A 22667-nucleotide genomic window follows, 5' to 3' on the forward strand; every position below is an offset into this window, starting at 1 on the left:
AACCATGTGAAGAAACACATTCCTCGGTGCCTCAGAATCAATCTCTCTGGTGATGTGCGCCCTTAAGGTCATGAAGATGATGCCCTCACTGGGCAGGTTTAAGGACTTAGTGGACTTAACATACGGAAGTACTTACCACTGTACGCGGCATATATAAAGTACTGCGTAATTGACATTTAGGTAAGGACACAGAACTCCTGCTGGCACCTACAATCCAGACCAGCAGCCTCCTTGCCCAGAAGCTAAAGGAAAGCCCCCTACCCTCCCATGCTCCAAGCCCCAGTCAGCCCCAGGCCTACCTTGCGTTTCCTCTTGGATTTCGGCAAAGCCTTTTCAGGGGCCGTGTCTGATGCGTGGCTGGGCGGTGCGCTTTCTGTGTCTTTGGCTGCAGGAGCGCTCAAGATCCCTGGCTCCTGGGGCAAGTGTTCTGGGATCCTAGACAGGAGGGTCAGGTCAATTTTGACCCAGAGAGACCTGACCTCATCACTGTCCTTCAAAGGGGAGAGAAGTTCATTGCGGCCAAAGGGGACCAGTGTGTAGAACTGCTCCTCCAGCTCCTTGGCAATGTCACTGGTGGTCCTGGCGTTGATGGAACCCACGGGGGCCCTGGGGCCGCCCCCGCTGCTGCTGCCGACGCTGTTGGCAGCCTCCTTCAGTCTCTGGTCACTCCCGGAGGTGGCGGCAGCCACGGTCTGCGCTTTGGACAGAGGGTACTCCTCCTGCTCAGACTCCAGGTCAGAGTCCGAGGAAGACGACGAGGACGATGACTCTGTTTCAATGAACTCCTTGGATTTGGGGACGATCCTGCTCAGGCCCCGCGTGCGGCGCTTCTCGCAGGCCACCGAGGAGCGCAGCTCCTTGCGGTGGTTCACTCTGCTGTTGCCGCAGGGCCTGGTTTTGGTGGGCTCTGAGGGGACCACCACATTTGCTCCCAGAGCTTCTGTGGCCACAGGCTCTTCAGGCCGGTGGCAGTTGGCGCTGTCCCCAGCTGAGGTCCTCTCGGTGCGCCTGGTGGGCTTTTTGCCTGCCGACCTCCGGGCAGGTGCGGGTGCATTCTCCACGGGTGCACCAGGCGCCGTGGGTGGCGCCGGGGCTGCAGTCACGGCCACGGCCACGGCCACGGCCGCGGGCGGGGACTTCTGCTTCACCCCTTTGCTCCCGGGGGCCTTGTTCGCTGTCCGGGGCCTCTGCTCCTCCTTGCAGGTGCTCTTGATTTCCTTCTCTCTCAGGCTGCTTTGGCAGGTGTCGGCAAGTTTCCCACAGTCCTGCCCCTCGTCTTTCACGGGGGTGTAGTATTGATTGCTCTCTGGCCCGTGGCTTTCATTTTGGATCAGAATAGGAGGCTTGTGGGGATTAACTTTGTTTAGCCATTTATCCAGCTGCCATTTGTTAGAGGAAGCTGGTTCAGCCTGAAAGCAGAAAACCAGTGACAACAAAACATCTTTTATTACAGGCTCACTTAAAAGGGCCCTGTTTTTATCTTGACTTACTCTTCTCAGTGTGGGAGCAGAAAACAAATGGGCTGCGAGCAAAAGGAAAATGGAAGCATTAGATGTGTGTAGCAGCCCTCGTCTGGCACTCAGGATGGCACTGCTCTTACTGGTCCGTGGCACTTAAAGGTCAGTGTGGCGGTCTACACTCTATTTGGAAAAATAAGGGGAAGCACTGTGGCTCATAAACGCAATTCCAGCACCAAGTGTTACACAGTGTATATATTTAACAATTATCAATATATACATAAACTTGAGATTCCATGAAAACTGGAGAATAGAGGGCCTGCGCATTAAAGCACCCATCATTTGGGTCAGAATCAAAACTTTGGGGGAAATCTAAACAGGGGGCTAAGTGGAACCTACAATCCTAAAGAATTAATGTGTAATTTATGTATGTAGTGAAGGCAAGTAGGGCACAGTTATTTAACAGCAAAAGCAATGACTCTGGCAAGATGGCTTGTTGAGCAGTTTAGAACTTCTGTTTCAAAGGGACTCATGTGCCACCCACTTTGGCAGCCTGACTTGGTTAGTCCATCCTCAACCTACTTCTATCATACTTTGCCAGAAACGTTTCAGACATGGAGATGATGATAAAAACCGATCCTGCAAGTCGTTTTGCTAATTTAGAGTAAATCATGGACAGCACAGGTTTTTAAATTCTGGCTTATATAGACTGACTCCACCAGGGGTGAGGGTGGAGAGAAGGTCGGTGAACCCCCTGAGATGGAATGAAGTGTTGTGCAGTCACATTTTTTTGCAGTTGAGTCTCTAAGAATTATGTCTTAAAAAAGGGTAAGATAAAGGGGCGGTGCCTGTGGCTCAAAGGAGTAGGTTCAAACAATCCAGCCCCAGCCAAAAACTGCAAAAAAAAAAGATAAAAAACAAAGAAGGTCAAGAACCAATAATTTTATAGGAACACTGATTCCTAATAAAAGTACATTTATTCAGCATTACGATTATTAAGAGAAAGAGGTATATTGGGAAATGCACAGTATACAATTCTGGCTACAGTATTTTCAGTTTGTGACTGAAGTGAAACCTGGGGAGTATTTGGGGTGACTAAGGTGAAGCATCTTTCCTTCCCTCTTGCCTCCCACCCTCTGAATCTGTGGCACACATTTTGTTGGAGGGAGGTCAGAAACCAATCTTGAATGAAAAGACACTGCCTATTTTGTGTTTCAGACTTGACTGGTTCAAGTCTAGAGCAAGGCAAGTTCCTTTATGGGAGAAAAAAGGTAGCTTTTTAAGGTAATAAATTCTAAGAGCTTCCTTTTCTGCCAAGATTTGTTTTCCAACAGTGAGGGCTGTGTATTAAGAGCAGAACTCAGGGCTCTGGGTGTTGTCAGCAGCAAGGATCTAAGACGATGAAAGGAGGGCTGTGGGTAGACACAGGAGTCTGGGTGCAGCTCAGGGACATGGAAAACCACTGATGGGCCACAGGGGGCAAAGGTCAGGAAGAGCTGCCGCAGCGTGTGGGGATCAGGCAGACAGAGCTATGGTAAGGACCACTGACATTCTGCTGGTTGCTCCAACCAGATGAGACCAACTGTACTTCAGGGCAGACCAGCATGGGCTGTCCAGTGGCTTGGAGAAAGAGTAAATCTCAGTGGAGGCCAGAATGAGGATGGAGGCTCTTCCCCTGGGGCTGTGAGGATAAATAAGCCCCTCCTGGAATGCAGGTGCACAGGGGAGACCCTCATAGCCCTGATACGGAATCTAGCCTTTGACTTGACTTTTTGCTTTGTTTTGATGCCACCAAAAGAACCAGGGCGCTAGAGCAAGATTCAAAAGAAAAAAAGATGTATCTTTTTTGCACCTCTGAGTTCTGTAAATTCTGACCTGCTTTATTTTGGCTTCTGCAGAGAAAGGGAATAAGGAAAACCTACAGAGCACACCTGGTCCATCAGAGAAAGCAGGGAAGTGGGGCCACAGAACAGCTTCCTGCCCCAGGGGATCTCTCCTTTCCTTGGAGATTAGCTAGAGTGACTGGATGCTGAAGGGGCCTCTTGCAGAAAGGGTGCACACTCTGGGAGAGGGCACAAACACTTACGGAGGGGCACAGCCCTCACTGCGGCCCCACCACTGCGTTTCACACTACTTCTCCCTTACGACCACCATCTGGAGCCTTCCACAGCTCTCGTCTCTCATGTGAGAGAACACAGGGGGCTGTCTGTAGTCAAAACACAGCTGCACGCGAGCAGATTTGCACTGCAACTTCCTAGCGGGAGCATTAACAGTGAAGGGTAGAATTTAATAAATTTAGTACAGGCCCATTGCCTGGTGTGCTTTCGGGTCATTTTTTCAGCACTTCTCAGCTGAAGAAATCAGTCTCAAGTACCATTTCAACACATCACTAAATCACACTCTTTTTTAAAGGATCTATAACAACCTCCTATTGCCTCTCAAACAAAATCCAAATTCCTGACGGGTGTTCAAGGGCATCCATCATCTTGCAATCATCTTTCATTGCCAGAATATCTATGACTCCCACTTTACATATGTTATCTAATTTAATTTTTATAGATAAAAAATATTATCACCTCTAACTTGTAGATGAGACCTAGCAAGGGTAAGTGACAGGTTAGAAACTGCACAGCTACCAGGTTCCGCCCAGACTAAACTTGTATTTATCCAGGTTTAGAGACCAGATTCTCCCCATGGCTACTTACTTCACTTTATCTCCCACTACTCTTTGGCACAATCTCATAAAAGGGGAACCTGATTCCTTTGAGAAATGCTGGTCCCCAACCTAATATGATAGCATTCCATCTTTTTGGAGAAAACACCAATAACTCTTTAAACAGTGTCCACTGCCCTCTGCTACAACCAATTGTATAATCTTTTAATGTTCATGTTTGTTTCATGTGTATATCCTTGTGTCTTCAACAAAGCCAAATGCTCTTCCAGGCCAGGGCCAGGTCTCCATTTCTTTTGTATCCCTCACAGCATCCATCCTAAGTCAGGGGGGGCAGATTGCTGTGACTGCTCCAAACTCACTGCAAGCTGTTGCTCAAAGTCTATCATTTATTCCTTACAACAACCTCACAGATGAGGCAGGACAGGAATACCCGCCATCCTGGAGATGAGGCATTTGTGGCCAAGGAAGCTGAAAGGATGGAGTTTGGAGGAAATGAGGAGAGAATTCAGGGCTGCAGACGTGGGTCCACTGGCCTGCGGCTGGCATCGGTCCACTTCCTGGGCTTTCTGTCCAGGGATTTGTTTGCTGGCTCACTGCTTTACATTTCCAGCCACAAATCTCCTTTCTGATCTGTCTTCCCTCTGATCCATGCACAAACTCTCTACCATTCCTGCTTCATCTAAATCTTCCTAGCACCCACTGCCCTGGACCCCTCAGATGTGTAATTAATGAGATGCTTGCTGAATCAGTGAGCAACTTGCATCCCACTTCTGCTGAATTTTAAGGACGATCTAGGGTAGCATCCCCTCAATGTGCTTTTAGTTCATGTATCTCACGAAGAAGGATTTCCACAGCCACTTTGGAAAATGCCACAGCAGACAGCACATGAGCAATATTAAAGAAGGGGTGATGATGCCCCAGCCTACTTTATCCCAGAAGTCCTCAAAATGATGTGACCAGACTCTCATTTTTCACTGAATACTCATAACTTGGGCAGCATTGATGGACAGGGCTCTGTGTATTGTGTCAATGTGCTAGCTGAGGAGATGGCAGCTTCCCCTGCAAAGCTCTGGCATGAGAGGATGAACAATGCCAGGAAAGCAGATTAGACCCCAGAGAAAAAAAATCAGGCTGCGAATGATGAAGCACATCAGGCCACAGAGAGAGCTCTTCCATGTGAGCTGATGAACACGATGTGAAATGAGGTAGCTCTCAACACCCACAGCCACAGAGAACAGTTGAGAGGGAACTCGGCCAGTGCGGCAGGGGAGCACAGGTGCCTGAGAATGGTGGGTATGCCTCCTCCTCCCACTCCCGCCACAGGGAAGCAAGAGCCATTCACATTTTGCTTCATTCACCCTAGGCTAAAGTTGTGTTTCATTTTTCATATGCAAGTGTGAGTTTTAGTATGATGCAAGCACTCCAATTTGTACAAATAATCAACACACTGAAATTGGCATAAATGCATTTATGATCTATGTACAAAAGACTTAATAAAAAAAAAAACAAGAAAAAACCAACATTTTGCTTCAAAGCAGCACAAACCATTCTGAGCAGCAGAGAATAAGGTGTGTGGTTATAAAGAGCCCGACTGCCAAGTGGGGTTCAGGAAAAGGAGTCTTACTGTTCTCTATAAGGTGACCTGGGCCAGCCCAGTCACAGCGAACAGTGAGGTTGAAGAGGATGAACAGGATAATGCCACTTCCCGTCTTTGCCATTTCCAGTCTGAAAACTCATTTTCTTTCTAAAGGCAGTCTGTGTTAACCTTGGAAAAAATGTTAAAGGAACCTAACTTTTATTCTTATGAATACATTCCTTTCGAGCAGAAAGAAAAAACGTGCCGGGTAGCTCACATATCACTTGCCACTTCTGGATTCCTTCTGCATACAGAAGCAGGGAATTCAAAACTGTGTGTGGCCTCAGGTGACTTAAACTTTGAGGACTCCTTTCAGAGACTCATGCTTCATCTCCTTAGTAAGAGGCCTCTGATAGCTGCTATTGGAAGAAATGACAAGGGCCTCTTTCATTACTGAGGAGTTTAAAGTTTTGTAATCATCTCAGTGACATGTAGAAAGAATTCGCTTAGAGCACTTTATAATAGGACTCCTCTTAGGCATGGGTTCAGCCAACTCAGGAGCTCTAAGATTCACATTACATTGCAGAAAGAAGACTCAGTGTTCATGAATTTAACCCTCAAAGTCATCAAGAGGAGTCTACACAGTTGATCTTCATAGTCACTAACATCTTTTTAAATCTATCATCTCTTCACAACTTGTACTGTCCCGTAGCTCAGGGAGTAGGGTGCCGGCTACATACGCCTGGGCTGGCAGGTTCAAAACTGGCCAGGGCCAGTTAAACAACAATGACAACTGCAACAAAAAAATAGCAGGGTGCTGTGGTGGGTGCCTATAGTCCCAGCTACTTGGGAGGTTGAGGCTACTTGGGAGGTTGAGAGAATCATTTAAGCCCAAGAGTTTGAGGATGCTGTGAGCTAGGCCGCCATGGCACTCTACCGAGGGCAACATAGTGAGACTCTGCCTCAAAAACAAACAAACAAACAAACAAACAAAAAAAACAATTTTGTTTTGTTGTTGAACAGATACCAAATGAATGAATAATGTATGAATGAAATGATGAAGAAGGAATAATAATTTGAGTTTCTAGGAAAGGCCAGGTTTATAACAGCTCATGGTTTTTATAGTTAATGTTGCTAGAGAGAGAAAGTGACATGGAGACAGAGACAGGAACCTCATGGAAAGGGAGTGAATGCTGGAGAGATGGCTTATTCAGAATAAGTGGACAGTTGTTATTGTAGAGCAGAAAAATGCTGAGGAGGAAATGAGGAACAAGGGGAACTGAAGCTTTCCCGATTTCTTAGTGCTCCTGCAAAAAGCCTCAGCCTCTTGAGAGAAGAGGGAAGGGGAAAAAACACCTAAGGGAATTTTTAGAGTCACTCTGGAAACTTGAGATGGAAACATTAAGTGCTGTGAGTTACGATCATGTCTGAGGCACAGGTACAAAATCAGGTGCTGCTCCAGCCCGTTATGGTGCCCCCCGCCCACCATGGTTTGCAGAAGTGAGTTTGGGTCTATTTCAGAACCTATTTAGAAATTTGGCCCCCAAAATGGTACAGAAGGTTATAAAAAAAGACCCCCACAATCACGGTAATCCCAAAGGTTTGAACACGCTAAAAGAAACTGTTTTATTCCTTCTTTAAAAATCAAAGGCTACTTTAGAGCCCCACAACCTTGAGAAGTTTCAACCTTCTCCCAAGAACCTCTGTGCTCTGAATTACTATTTAATTTTCCCCTTTCCACTTTAAAGTAGAAATAGCAATGGCTTTTATTGGAACCTTATAATTTTTTATATGAGGCATCTACATCTTCCACACAGATACTCATTATAGCTATAAAAGGTTTCATTATTATTTGTAGGGCAATGCTAATTTTTCTTTTTATATTTTCACAAAGAAAACACAGTTAAGAAGGTTTTATTAATATTTATCGTCTTTGTTCTGATCCATGACAAACGGCAAAAAGGAAAGATTCTGACCATGTCTAATCCCTAAACCGCATTCCCTACGATTTATGGGTGGTCACACTTCCCAGGTGAACTTCCCCATCCAGTTACTTTGGCTGAGCCTGAGGGAGACCAGTCTGTAGATTATTCCCCACTAGTGATGTGTGCAACATACTTAGAAATTTCTGGGAATCAATACAGAGATTTGGGGGCAAAGAAAGTTAATGCTTCTGTACTTCAAAGACAGCTGTGTAATTAGGAGACTGAGAGGAGGGGACTGAGACAGAAGTAAGGAAAATGGGGAGTCTGAAGCCCAAAAGGCTCCTCCAGACTAGCCTGGGCTTGGGGGCCCATGGGAGGGAGGGAGGAGACTGAGGGAGAGCCATGAGTCCTGCTCCCTCTGCTCAGAGACAGGAACCAGGCAGGATGGCCTGCATCAGCGCTGGGCTTACCTCGGGGCTGGAGTAGTGGGGGGGCTTGCTGCCCTCGCTCTCGCTGGAGCTGCTCTCCGTCTCCGAGTCGGATCCGGAGCTGCTCTCTGAGTCACTGGAGGAGCTGCTGCTGCCGCTGCTGCTGCCGCTGCTGCTGCCCTTGCTGGAAGGCACCGAGGCTCTGCAGTTGGGCTGCTGGACCACCGTGCTGCCGGCCCACGGGGCCCCCCATGAAGGAGAGAGAAGGAAAGCCAAGTGAGCAAACGGGAACACAGCACCATGCTGTCAGACAACCAAAGGGAAGAGGAGGCACACACAGCTTACACATCTGTCAACCATGACCTGGAAAGCACAGGTCAAAGGCATCCTAATGGCTAAAAAAATTACATATAGAAATAAAATCGGAAATAAAAGTTGGTGCCCCCTGGTAGTTGGTAGTTATTTATGCGGCCATTTCAGAAGGGAAGGTGGTGTACTATCTGAATGGCTATTTCTATTTTGCTGCTGCTCTGGAAATGGTTTTTCAAATGCATCTCCAAATCCAATCATCTTCAAAAATGCAAGGAAATCCAAAAAGCTTGAAATATTTTGCAAAGCATGAAAACGACTGCTCTATTTTTGCCCTGGAGGAAAAAGCAGCATGGTGGCAGGGATTGGGAAGAGGGCTGTCAGGAGGGGCGTGACATTCTGCTCTGAGCTTTCATGGTCTGCTCCAAGGTGCCAGACCCTGTGGCACTGTCAAAGTTTTGCTTCCCCCCTTGTCCCACCCACAGAGTTGAGTGAGCAGTGATTACAGGACCTGGCATATTGTATCAACAGTAACCTTCCTTTGAGTCCTTTACCAAACAACTGAGGATCCCCCACTGACACATTTTTATATATTCCAGACTTTACAATTCAATCCCAGTACAGTGGCTTATAGCAACAGCATTTTAAATTTATCCATGCTGGTATTTGCTAGAAAGTCGTTACATATACTCAAACATAACAGGAAAAATCAATTGATACTTTCTAATGTAATTAATTAACCACAAGAAATCAAATAGCACACATCCAGCCAAAAAGAAAATTTCGTTACTCACATAATATTCAACATCTTCAAAGTCCTTTATTGACTGAATTGAAACACACATGGATGTGTTCTTTTGAGCTCAAGCTCTAAACCCCTGAAAATGCTGGTTATTTTTTTATGTTAAGTCAGCAAATATCTGTTTGCCACTTCCAACTGTGACCACTACCTCCACAGGACTGAACATCAGTGAAGGCCAAGGGCCAGGCAGCTCGTTAGGGTTTATGGTCTCAAGGGCAAACAGCCTAGACAAAGTAAAGGACTCTTTTCACCTATCCCCTTAAATCTTTGACAAATGCTTTGCCCGAGGACAGACTCTCATAAATCCTGGGGGTGGGGTGGGAGGGATGGAGGTAACACTCATTGGACCCTGGCTTCTATAAAAAACATAAAACAAGAAACTATCTTGCAGAGAATCTGAAAATAAAAGCACCTTTTTGAATGGCAGGGTTGGGGAAACCGGAGTTTAAACATAACTTTCTCCTTCCCGAGTGGTTTTCTCTTTTCCACTAATGTCACGGTCTATACCGACTGATAACATTCTTCAACATCAGGCAACATCTACACGTTCATGCCTTGCCTAAGCTGCATTTCTTTTCTTGCTTACAGTCTGTGTTTGGTACTGAGTGAGGAATCCTGGATCTTGAGAGAGGGTAGGGGAAGGGATGGTCAGTGCTCAAGAGCTGTAATAATTTTTTCTCTCCTTACGAATAGAAAGCCATCTTTCTTGACGGCTGAATCATTAAAAAGAAAAGACTACTGGATCACGGCCAAACACAAACACACGGGATCCATGTTAATAATTTGTCAGTAGGCCCCCCAAACACTGGGAGAAAACACAAATAAATAAGAAAAGCCAAACAACGCATGGCCCAAAGACTCCCTTTTCTTTTGATGGTGGGGATATACATATGGGAGAAAGAGGTATCTCCCTGCTGAAGACTGGGAAATTAAAATGAATAAAGAGCATTCTGGATTGGTTTTATAATGATGTCAATGGCTTTTTTCGAGACAGTCTCATTTTGTCACCCTCAGTAGAGTGCTGTGGAGTCTAGCTCACAGCAGCCTCAGGCTCTTGGGCTCCAGTGATCCTCTGGCTTCAGCCTCCTGAGTGGCTGGGACTACAGGTGCCAACCACAATGCCCAGCTTTTTTTAGAGATGGGGTCTCGCTCTTGGTCAGGCTGGCCTCAAACCTGTGAGCTCAGGCAATCCACCTGCCCTGACCTCCCCAAGTGCTGGGATTACGGGCATGAGCCACTGCGTCTGGCCCCCTGTTCTATGGCTTTGATCACTCATCATTACTCTGCTCTCAATTCAAACAACAAAGAACATGTGATTTTGGTTGTGTGTGTACCCGAGCTTTGTGTGTACAGCAGAGGCAGCAATGTGTGTGGAAGTCTTGTGGCTGACAACACAAACTATCTTTTGAAAAGTGGTGCTTTAATTTCTGGGAAAATGTCCACTAAACAGTTACCATACCATTTCCCTTTAATGGCTGCTGTCCTAGAGTAACAAGGTACAGTAGCCCAAGGAGATAGAATTTCCAGTCTGAATTAGATTGGTAGAAAAGCCTTTTATTTTTGTTTTCCTTTCTTAAATTAGAAAATTTGCTTACAGTGACAGTTTTACTGGCATAACTATCATTTGTTTGTAAAACAGCTGAGAGAGCCAAGAATTTAGGTTTTTCTTCATGCTTTGCTTATAAGAGTTGTGAAGCTCATGATGTCAGGTTGGATATACTCATGTTTCTGTACTCTGGGTACAGAGTACACACTGAGAAGCAACTCACGTCAAGGATGGGGCAGGCTTGCCTGGAAGGACCCTGGGGGTTCCAGTAGTGGGATCAAGGTAATTTACCCCACGTGAATGAAGGCGGTCCACTGACTAGCCGTCTCGTCTGAATCCCAGGAGACAACTGATCCTGGCCTCAGCACAGTGACTGCTCTCATGTGAGTGCTTGCAGCTGCTTCCCTCTGCTGGGGCATCAGGGACCAGCAGGGATCAAGATGAGGAAGCCAGGATGGTCATCCCTGCAGATGAGTACTCAGAGAGGGTGGGCTCAGGTAAGCCAGGAAAGCTCTCTGGAGTCATAGAATCCAGAAGATGGAAAAAGACATACCAGAAAGACCTTATATATTTCAAATTGCATGGTGAAAATCTTGGTGTGCCAACTGGCAGTTGTGTTTACATATCAAAGATATTTAAAAGAAAAATGGAGTGGGCTCGGCGCCCATAGCACAATGGTTAGGGCACTGGCCACATCTACTGAGGCTGGCAGGTTTGAACCATACCATTTCCCTTTAATGGCTGCTTTACTATTGAAAGCACCACTTTTCAAAATATAGTTTGTGCTGTCAGCCACAAGACTTCCACACATTGCAACAAAAAACAGCCGGGCATTGTGGCAGGTGCCTATAGTCCTAGCTACTTGGGAGGCTGAAGCAAGAGAATGGCTTAAGCCTAAGAGTTTGAAGTTGCTGTGAGCTGTGACACCACAGCACTCTACCAAGGGCCACATAGTGAGACTGTTTCAAAAGAAAAAAAAAAAAAAGTAGTAGAAATTTTCCTGAAATAACACAGACTGGTTGACATGATGATAGCCTTAAACAATTTTTAGATAGTACACGCCTAGTTTTTGGTCTCTATACCATTTCATGGACATGGTGCCATTGACAACAGCTATGAAACATCACTGAGATCATGGGATAAAAAAATCTGTGTGTCACCCAGTGCCTGGCGTTTCATCTGTGGTTCATTACAAAAGTTTTGAGATACACAAAAATCAAGAAACATAAAATCTGCACAGATGGGAACAAATAAATGAAGCCCTCCCAGCAAGCAGAGCAAGCTGAAATGTGCACAGGTGAACCAGAAAGGACACTGTTGACTGTGTTTCTTGGAAGTGAAATAATGGCCCATAACACAGTCTGTCTCAAAACTTTGGTAGTAATCAACATAGATGGTCACCTGTGTCTACTGAATAAACAGTAAAAACAATCCACCACTGGGTTCATGAGTTTTTTTTTTTTTTTTAAACAAAAGAGTTAACCTTTCAGAACAGTGAGTTTTTTTTTTTTTTTTAAACAAAAGACTTAACCTTTCAGAACAGATACAATCTCTTTTTTCAAATTAAAAAAAAATATTTAAGGGGACTTTAGCATCTTTCGTGCTCTTCCAATTTTAACACTTCTTCCCTTTGCTGAGTATTTCTTTAACTGTACTTTTAGATTTTATCTGCTATAACTTAAGCACAGTTCCCTCTTGGATGGTTTATTTTTTGTATTTTGATTTCATGAAACGTTTTCTTGGCTTTGTGAGTGGCCAGGACCCCTCCGAGAGAGGCCCAGCTTTATTCCAAATGATCTGCTTGCTATATCCCTTCTATTGGCTCCAATGACGCTGTCCTTTTGGAAATGGCCCGGGCCAAGTCTGAATACAGACCTTAAAAGAAAAGACCTGGAATTGAAATGACAAATCCTGGCTCTCACAGTCAAGGGTGCTTCTGCCTGCCAAGTGTATTGTGGGATCTGGATAAATATCCAAAGTTGTCCACAAGCTTTTAACTGACAAGTAATTTGGAGACAGGCTCTCTGCCTGGTTGGCACTGGTGTGGATAGCTGTGATGCTCACGCAGTGTCACACATGCTGTGAGTACTCCATTGGTACTGACTGAATGATAATATTTAGCTCTTTCCCACTCAACACTCCGTAAAAACTCAACAAACACTTGATTTCCAAACCATAACCAGTGTCTTGGCAATAGTACCCGTTTGTTGATAGCATTTCTGTTGATAGTAATTGATCTAAAACCATAACCACATAATAAGTGAAGATGATAAAACTGCTTTGAGGAGGCTCAAGGTTGCATTGAAAATTATATTCCAAAACACCAAACTGATAGGACTGCTGGTTCTACATAGAAATATTTTTATTTGCTCTGCCATACCTCCAGGAACGTGTCTTTTGAAGCTTTTAACAGTCTGGGCTCACTCAGATCTCCAGGTTTATCATAATGGGTCAGTGCCTAAACCTTGGCAATAAAACATTTCTCACTGTCTTGATAGCCTGTGTTGCTTAGAGCAGGATGCCTTTGCACATGCTATTTTCTGTGCCAGAAAGTCCTTTCTTTCTTTTTATTTATTTATTTTTTTAGTTGTTGGTACTCTTCAGGACTTAGCTGTAATGTTACCCTGTTCTGAAAAGGTTTTCCCAATTTACTGAGGCATAAATTGATGTTTCCTCCGTTGAGTTCCTCTAGCACGCTGCCCACTTCCCTACTACATGTACAAGGGATAGGAATCATCTAATTTATCTGCATAATATATCTCCAGAGCTAGCAGAGGGTCTGACATAAAGAGACTCTCAATGAATGTTGATTGAATGAATACAAGAAAAACATTTCTTGAAATATTGTATAAATCAGTGTATTTTGTAAAACTGTGAAATAGGCCATGTGCTATTCATATATAAACATTCTTTTTTTCTATTCCCTTGAGAATGCCTAGGATTTCATAAAACTGACAACTTTAGAAAGCTACCATTTTCATAATTAACAGGTTGAAAACTGAAGTACAGGGGCCAGGCAAGTAGCATGAATGCCCAGGTATAAAAAAAAAAACAAACAAAACCAATGCCTAACACACGATGATAAATGATAGTATGATGATAAATGGCTCGCCGGTGGAGAAGGCGTCCAACGGGAGGGTCCTGTTGGGTCTAACAATGTTCTCCCATGCCAGCATCTCTCTGCCATCTGGAAATGAGAGCCCAGTATTATTAAATCTTTTGATTTTTCAGACACAGCCCTAAATCCTGATGTTTATATAGAACCTGCTGATTTTAATACTGGTAACTAATTTGAAAAGTTTCATTGTATTTTAGTAATGAAACACATATCTGTAGGTCAGATGAGACCTATGGAGCACCAGTTTGAGACCATTGATCTGTGTCCCATTATCACACATTCTGAAAGTCTGGGAGGGCACAATTTAAGAGAGGTAGACTTAAAGAGGCTACAACCAGGAAGAGTAACTAGCTCAGGGATTTAGAAACAAGAGGTTTACCAAATACTCTCATTCTCTTGGCCCACTTACACTATTAAAATTTCTAATTTGAAATAAAGATCACTAGAGGGCAAAAAACAGTACAGAGACAATCCATGTACCCCTCACTCAATTACTCCCTATGGTTATATTTCACATAAGTACCGTACAATATCAAAACCAGAAAACTGACAATGGCACAATGTGTATATAGTTTCATGTCACTTTATCATACGTGTAGGTTCATGTAACCACCACCGTAATCAAGATAAAGAACTGGTCTATCACCACAAAGATTCCCTTGTGCCACCCCTTTAAGGTCAACCCACCTTCTCTAAGCCCTTGGCAACCACTAATCTGTTTTCCCACTCTAAAGTTTTGTCATTTTTGAGAAAGTTACATAAATGGAATCATACAGTGTCCTCCTTTTTAAAACCATACTAATTGAGATATAATTTACTAATAGTATGTACCCTTTTGAAATGGTCATTTGTCAGTCTACACAATGCCCTGAATTCCATCCAAGTTGAAATATCAGTAGCTTATTTCTTTTTATTGCTGAGTAGTATTCTACAGTGTGGATATTTAAACATTCGCCCATTATTTAGCCATTCATCTATTGAGAGACATTTTGGCTACTTTCAGTTTTGGGATATTAAAAATAAAGATGTAATAAATACAGTGACAAATGCTCTCAGTTTTTCTCTATCTCAGAATATGTTCATTTGTCCTTCATTCTGGAATGACATTTTCATTGGATATAGAATTTTTGGTTGACAGTTCTTCAGCACCTGAAAAAAACTAGTGTGTGGCAGCGCCTGTGGCTCAGTGAGTAGGGTGCCGGCCCCATATGCCGAGGGTGGCGGGTTCAAACCCAGCCCCAGCCAAACTGCAACAAAAAAATAGCTGGGTGTTGTGGCGGGCGCCTGTAGTCCCAGCTGCCTGGGAGGCTGAGGCAAGAGAATCGCGTAAGCCCAAGAGTTAGAGGTTGCTGTGAGCTGTGTGACGCCACGGCATTCTACCCGAGGGTGGTACAGTGAGACTCTGTCTCTACAAAAAAAAAAAAAAGAAAAAAAACTAGTGTGCCACTCCCTTTTTGCCTCCAGGGTTTCTGAATCCAGTGTTATTTAAATTATTTTTTATTGTTTTCCTCTACATATAAGGTGTTGATATCTCTCACTGTTTTAGTATTTTCTGTCTTTTGTTTTCAGAAGTTTGCCTGTGATGTGTCTTGGCGTTGATTTCTTTGGGTTTATCTTGTTTGGGATTCATTCCATTTCTTGAATCTGTAGGTTTATGTCTTGTCAAATTTGGCACATTTTTAGCCATTATTACTTTGAATTCACTCTGCATTATTTTCTAGCCCCACACTCTTTCTCCTCTCCTTCTGGAACTCTGTTGTTATAAATGTTAGATCTTTTGTTATAGTCCTACAAAGTCCCTGAGGCTCTGTCCTCCCCTTCTCCAGCCACAATCCATTTTTTCTCTACTGTTCCTACTGGTTGATTTCTATCATTCTATCTTCATTCATGTTCACAGAGTCCTTCCTCTGTTCTCTTTATTCTGCTGTTGAGCTTATCCACTGAGTTGTAAAAATTTTAGTTACAGAATTTTTCAGTTCTAAAATTCCCATTTGGGTCTTCTTTAGTATTATTTTTATGAGATTCTTTATTTCAGTTTGGCTCATGCTTGTTCTTATTTGCTTATTGAAGCATTTTATGATTCCTGTTTCAAAATCCTTGTCTGATAATTATATCATCTGTGTTATCTCAAGATTAGCATCTGTTGATTGTCTTTTTTCATTCCAGTCAAGATTTTCCAGGTTCTTGATATGAGGATTGATTTCATATTGTTTCCTGAACATTTCTGGTATTATATGATTATGAATTAAAAGAAAAAAACATTGCCACTAACACCGTGCCAGCAGGGGAAGGGAGGAGATGTTTCCTTATAGCTGTGCGCGGGTGGAAGTGTAGGCTCCCCACAGCCTTTCCTAATGGGGGGTGCAACCACAAATTTTCTATGTGGTGCTTGTCTGGAATAGAGTTATTATTGTCTAAAAATTTTCTTCTTGCTAGGATACCCATTTTATGATTCTTTGTCTACAGAGAGCTGGCTTTCCTGTGACTTTTTTTTTTTTGTCTGTGTCTCTTGCCAGATAGCTGGCTTCTCCAGCATCCACTGTGTGCTATAAAAACCCAGCAAACTCTCTACCACAGTGATTCTCAACCTACCTAATGCCGTGGCCCTTTAATACAGTTCCTGCTGCTCTACCATGTCTGCACTCAGGCCTGGTGTCCCCAGCTAGTCTACCTACTCTCCCCTTTCAGTCTTATGTTCGCTTTATATATAATGGATTTTAGCTGTACTTAGCAGGAAGAACAGGGAAAAGTGCACCAACATTTTGTCCTAGAACAAGAACCAGTCACTCACTCACAAGCAAGTAGAAACAAACCCTCTCTCAACACTTCCAACCTCCAGCTCTGGTTAATTGTATCAAAAGCAGATGAAGGAAATAACCATGCAGGTCTCTGCTATAGTCCCCACCCGTTTTATCAGTAAGTCAAATTAGGCAGTCATTCATTTAAAAAAACTTATTACAGCAATTACCAAGCTGAGATTTTAAAAGGATGTGTACCAAAGCTGAAAAGGACATGTCGCTGAGAATATACACAGCCTTGCCAGAAAAATGACTCAAATGAAATGAGGTTGTAAAAATGTTAAGGATAGAAAATTGAATACTTAAAATATATTATGTTATTATATATTAACATAATATATTAAATATATTATGTTCAGAGTCAAAAATTCTCTCTGTATATTTGTGAGGAAATGGGATTTCCAGGATTCCAGTGTTGATTTTGCTTTTTCCCTGGGGGAGGATGGGGTTTTGCTGACTCTACGCTTTGTCCAAGATTGAGTCGGAGCTTCAATAGGCACCTAGGGATCTGGGGTAGTGCATGGCACACCTGTTCCAGCTCTGTGGGGGCACCTTTGCCTCAGCTGTGTTTCTGTAACCTTTGCTCAATAAATTTAAGACCTAATCTAAATTTACAGGGTGTAAGCATGTGGTTTTCCCCTGCCCGTTTGTTGGCTACAAAGCAGCAATAATCACAATTATTAAATAAAAAGAGATGCACACACTCATAGAAGAAAATACCAGAAGGATACATACCCAAATGTTAACTGTGGATATTTTTTTTTTTTGTAGAGACAGAGTCTCACTGTACCGCCCTCGGGTAGAGTGCCGTGGCGTCACACGGCTCACAGCAACCTCTAACTCTGGGGCTTATGTGATTCTCTTGTCTCAGCCTCCCAAGCAGCTGGGACTACAGGCGCCCGCCACAACGCCCGGCTATTTTTTTGTTGCAGTTTGGCCGGGGCTGGGTTTGAACCCGCCACCCTCGGCATATGGGGCTGGCGCCCTACTCACTGAGCCACAGGCGCCACCCAACTGTGGATATTTTTGGACGGTAGAATTGTAAGGATTAATTTTTTTAACTTTTCTTAATTTTTAAATCTTTCATTTTTTTCACCAATAAGAACATACGTTACTTTTTCAAGTCTACGTGATTGTGGAATATGATTCTACTAATGTATTATTGAATTTAATTTGCTAGTACTTTTTTGGGAGACTCTGGGTGTGTGTATGTCTATAGTCACAGGTAAACTTGATATTTATATGCATATATTTTACAATTTGGGGGAGATTTTTGGCAGGTTTCTATCATGTTGGTTTTAGCTTAAAAGAATAAATTGGTTTGTGTTTTTACCCTTTTATAGTATCCTGGGAAATTTTAAACAGTATGAGAATTATCTGTTCCTTGGAAGTTTAAAAGAACTTATGGCCAGTAAAACCATCAAATCCTAGACTCTTAGAAAGGTAATTCTTTAATTTCTTTTACAATTTATTTGTTTGTCATGATCCATTTATTCTTGTCAATTTTGTTAACTTATATTTTTTCCAAAAACTCTTACTATTTTTAAGTTTGTCATGAAATTTATATGATGTTCTCTTAAAATAACAAACATTGTGTCTACTTCATAACTGACCTCATTACAAATTTTGTTTTTTCTCTGTTCCTACATTATATTTGCCAAACATTTCCATTTTATTTTCAAAGAAACAGCTTTTCGGCTTTACACAGCAATAATCCTAGTATTTCTGGCATGGCTTCTACATTTTTAAGGTTTATTTTATAATACTTTTATAAACTTCTTGAGTTGAAGGCTTATTTCAGTTATTTTTATTCTTTCTTAATAAGAGAAGCATTTGGGACTACCATTTTGCCTCTGAGTATACCTATGGTTGCAGGCCATCATCCCTGTCATTATGATCTGTTTTTGTTTTCCTTACTTTCTAAATACATGGATGGCGGTAGTTTTAAAATCCTACTTTGATCAAATAGTTATTTAGAAGACTGCTTTTCAATAGAAGATGACATTTAAGAGGGATAAGCATTACACTCAGGTCCCAAACCAAACAGGATGGGGATTTAGCTTAGTGCATGTGGAATCCCCAGGTGGCCCCTGAAGCAGGACAGGAATCTTAGAGCTGTTGTTATAGGGTCTGGAGAAAGGGAGGGGAGGGGCAGGCAGCACAGTTTATTTACTTTGAACCAGGAGTAGGATGGGACGAGGGAATGGCCTGGGGAAGGAATTAGGCCATAAAGAAGCCTTACGCAGCACTGTGTACATCCCAAGGGGACCCCAAACCTCCTGCAGGCCTTAAGGAAGGATAAAAGTCAACAGAGCCTGGCACATTCGGCAAGAGAAAAATCCAGTAACATAGGACGTCTGCAAACTTAGACATAAATTATGCCTCATATTTCACTGCTGATGTTATTGTATCATCTGGAATTCTGTCTGTTACAAACCAAGGAATCCAGAGCTCCTCCCTCACCAATTAGGCCATTTACACAATCCCGTCAGGGAATGAGGAACTAATGCCTGACTTCTCATTTAAGAAAAGCTGGCGGACACAAGGCGTGGTGCTTAATTTCAGATACAACAGCAGAGATGCCACCTTGTGGAGCCCTTGTCATGTCCCTATTTCTGTCCTTTATGTTATCAAATGCCATAGGTAAACCACTAAACAGCAGACTGATGGTCTGCTCTCTTGCTTAGAGGGGGGTGCCACGGCTTGAGAAATCTGACTACTGATATTTGCTAAGGAATAACAATTCTTTTGCGCTGCGGTCAGCCCTGCTTTTCTTTTTTAGAATGTTCTCTTCTACATGCATCAACATAAAAATGCTATTGTGCACAGTTCAGGGCCACATTTGGAACAGAGTTTTACTTTTAGTTGAAAAAGACTTACACATAGTCCCCCAAAGAGAAAGACATTTTGTTAATAAAGGAAAAAATACAAGAACGTACATTCATTGATTCCCCCAAATTCCAGGGCTTGCTGAAAGTCTTTCTGTTTTTAACATAGTATTTTATTTCAAAAAATTTAATAATAAAGGCCTGTTAGAGAATAGTCTCTTCACAGCTATCATCTCTGAACTGAAGACTTGAATAAGGGGGAGACCGCTGGTCCCTCCTGCAAATGGGAGTGTTCTTGGGAGTCTGTAACTATCATTGGGAAGCAGAGAAATGGCTCCTTATCTTGTTTGTGGCAAAGGGTGTAATTCAATCTGCAGTCCTGATGCGGGCGGCCCCTGAGGGATGTCGGGCTCATCCCCCTGTAGAATGCTTCTCTGAAGTGCTGAGTTGGTTAGGCCTGGCCTTTGGGGCACTGACAGCTAAGCAAGAACAGTTTGCAGCTGCACGTCCCTCCTGTCCTGGGCACTATTTGAGAGGCTATGCCAAGCAGTAGCTGCCTTCTGGTGACACACACTTGCCTCCCCTGCATTCAGGTGGGCGGTTCCCTGCTGTCATTAGTGACATTGACTTCATTATTATTATTATTTTTTTGTAGAGACAGAGTCTCACTGTACTGCCCTCGGGTAGAGTGCCATGGCGTCAAACGGCTCACAGCAACCTCTAACTCTTGGGCTTACGCGATTCTCCTGCCTCAGCCTCGCGAGCAGCTGGGACTACAGGCGCCCGCCACAACGCCCGGCTATTTTTTTGTTGCAGTTTGGCTGGGGCTGGGTTTGAACCCGCCACCCTTGGCATATGGGGCCGGCGCCCTACTCACTGAGCCATAGGCGCCGCCCCTTTTGTGCATTATTATATACTTTTATTTTGTGTGTGTGGGGTGTGTGTTTTAAATATCTTTGAAACTGTACTTTTATTAAGCAGGTGGTATATGAATGCATTTTTCTTTTCTTTTTTTTGTAGACAGAATTTCATTCTGTCACCCTGAGTTCGAGTGCCATAGCACCATAGCTCTCAGCAACCTCAAACTCTTAGGCTCAAGGGATCCTCTTGCCTCAGTCCTCAGTCCCCGGAGTAGCTGGGACTACAGGCACCTGCCACAATACCCAGCTAGTTTTTCTATTTTTAGTAGAGATGGGATCTCACTTTGCTTAGCATGAATGCCTTTTTTTTTTTTATAAAGAATCCTACTTATTTATTTATTTTTAAGTAGAGAGGGGCTGTTACTCTTGCCCAGGCTGGTCTCAAACTCCTGAGCTAAAGTGATCCTCCCACCTCTGCCTCCCAAAGTGCTGGGATTGTGTGACATTGACTTCAAAAGCCCTTCTTGGCTCAGAAACTAGGGAATTCATATCCTGCCTTGAGAACTGGAATAGGAGCTGTGATGTGGCCTGGGCTCAACAGTCAGAAAGCTGAGAAGACCCACTAGGACTCTCCCCTGGCAGAGAGCTGAAAGCAGGGACTGAGGTGATAGCCATCTGGTGGACACACGGGAGCCAGGGTGTATGAATTGGGAGGCCTCTGCAGAGGTGGGCCGGCTGGCTGATGGGTGGGGCCGGCTGTGCCAGGTGTAGGGGGGTAGTGGGTGTTCACGCTCCTGCTGCCAACAGTGAGCTGGCTGCTCCACCATCTCAGCCGTGTTTCATCTCATCTGATCACAGGACAAATGCAGCCCCCCTGGCTTCCTCCTTATGTTTGTCCCTGACCTTGCAGCTGCTGGGTGCGGGCAGAGAATCTCCCTTCTTGACTGTTTCTCTGCCACATGGTCTACAAAGAAATGCTGAGAAACTCTGGGCCATAATAATCCACTTCTGCACTGAGCTTCTTTCTAACCCTGTCCCTCTGGGGTTAGATCCCCAGGGAGTGATTTTAGGGGTGAAATCATACTGGGGGACATCTGTGAGACCTGCTATCCCCTGCTATGGCATGATGGTCCTGGAAGAAGGAGCTTCTACTCTGAGGAGCATGTCTGCTATCTCAAGCAATGGGAGCATTAACCCACTTAAAGCAATAGCCCCATCAGAGATCCAGATAGCCATACGCTTATTTACATAGATCTTAAATTTATTTATATATATTTTCAGTCCAAAGAGGTCTTTCAACAGTGCAATTCCTAAACTACTGTTCTCATGGAAATACTCTAATTCATGCAGCAATAAAAATTTACCTGAGCTCTTTGACTACTTTTTTAACTACTCAGCTTCACTGAGATATAATTTACATACCACCAATTTACCTGTTTAAAGTATGCAATTCAATGCTTTTTAGAATATCCACAAAGTTGTGTAACCATCACCATAATGTAAATTTAGAATATTTTTGTCTCCCTTAAAAGAAGTCAATCACCCTTCTCACTCCAAGTTTCCCTTGCCCCAGGCCTAAGCAACCACTAATCTCCTCTCTGTAGCTGTAGCTTTTCCTAGTCTGGACGTTTCATATAAATGGAATCTTACAGTACGTGGATTTTTGTGACTGGCTTGACTTAGCATCATGTTTTCAAGGGTCATCTATACTGTAAACATGTACCATGCTTCCTTTGTGGCTGAATAGCATTCCATTGTATAGATGTATCCCGTTTTATTTATCCATCCATCCATCACTTGATAGGCATTGAATTGTTTCCGTTTTCAGGTTATTAAGAATGATGCTGCGATGAACATTCATGCACTAGTTTTCGGTGAATATGTTTTCCTTTCTCTTGGGTATAAGAACCTGTAAAAGAGGAATTGCTTGGTCCTGTGTGTTTAATATTTTGAGGAAATGCAAGACTATTTTCCAAAGCAGCTACCACTTTGCAATCTCAACAGAGAGTATAAGGGTTCTAATTTCTCCACATATTTGTCAATACTTATTGTTGTCCATCGTTTTTTATTCTACTCGTCATACGGGGTGTGAAGTGGTATCTCTGTGATTTTTCTTTAAAATTAAAAACAATTGTAAGAGAGGGAGTCTCTGTTTCCCAGGCTGGAGTGCAGTGGCATGATCATAGATCACTGCAGCCTCAAACTCCTGGGCTCAAGTGATCCTCCTGCCTCAGCCTCCTAAGTAGCATAGACTACAAGCATGTACCTCAGTGGCTGGATATTTTTTTCTTATATTTTTGTAGATGGGGACTTACTATGTTGTCCAAGCTGGTTTTATAATTCCTG

General features: G+C 43.4%; 1 protein-coding gene across 3 annotated transcripts in view; it reads right to left on the minus strand.

Annotated features, from left to right (window-relative positions):
* Positions 1-22667, minus strand: part of AFF3 (ALF transcription elongation factor 3) — a 565722-nt gene that overhangs the window by 45735 nt on the left and 497320 nt on the right. For all 3 annotated transcript variants that reach the window (XM_053588375.1, XM_053588376.1, XM_053588374.1), the window contains exons 13-14: positions 8103-8289; positions 300-1409 (exon numbers count right to left, since the gene is read on the minus strand). In XM_053588375.1, the coding sequence (XP_053444350.1) occupies positions 300-1409; positions 8103-8289 (1297 nt within the window). The remainder of the gene's footprint in view (positions 1-299; positions 1410-8102; positions 8290-22667) is intronic.

The sequence above is a fragment of the Nycticebus coucang genome, chromosome 4 (genome assembly GCF_027406575.1).
Source record: "Nycticebus coucang isolate mNycCou1 chromosome 4, mNycCou1.pri, whole genome shotgun sequence".
Lineage (NCBI taxonomy): Eukaryota > Metazoa > Chordata > Mammalia > Primates > Lorisidae > Nycticebus > Nycticebus coucang.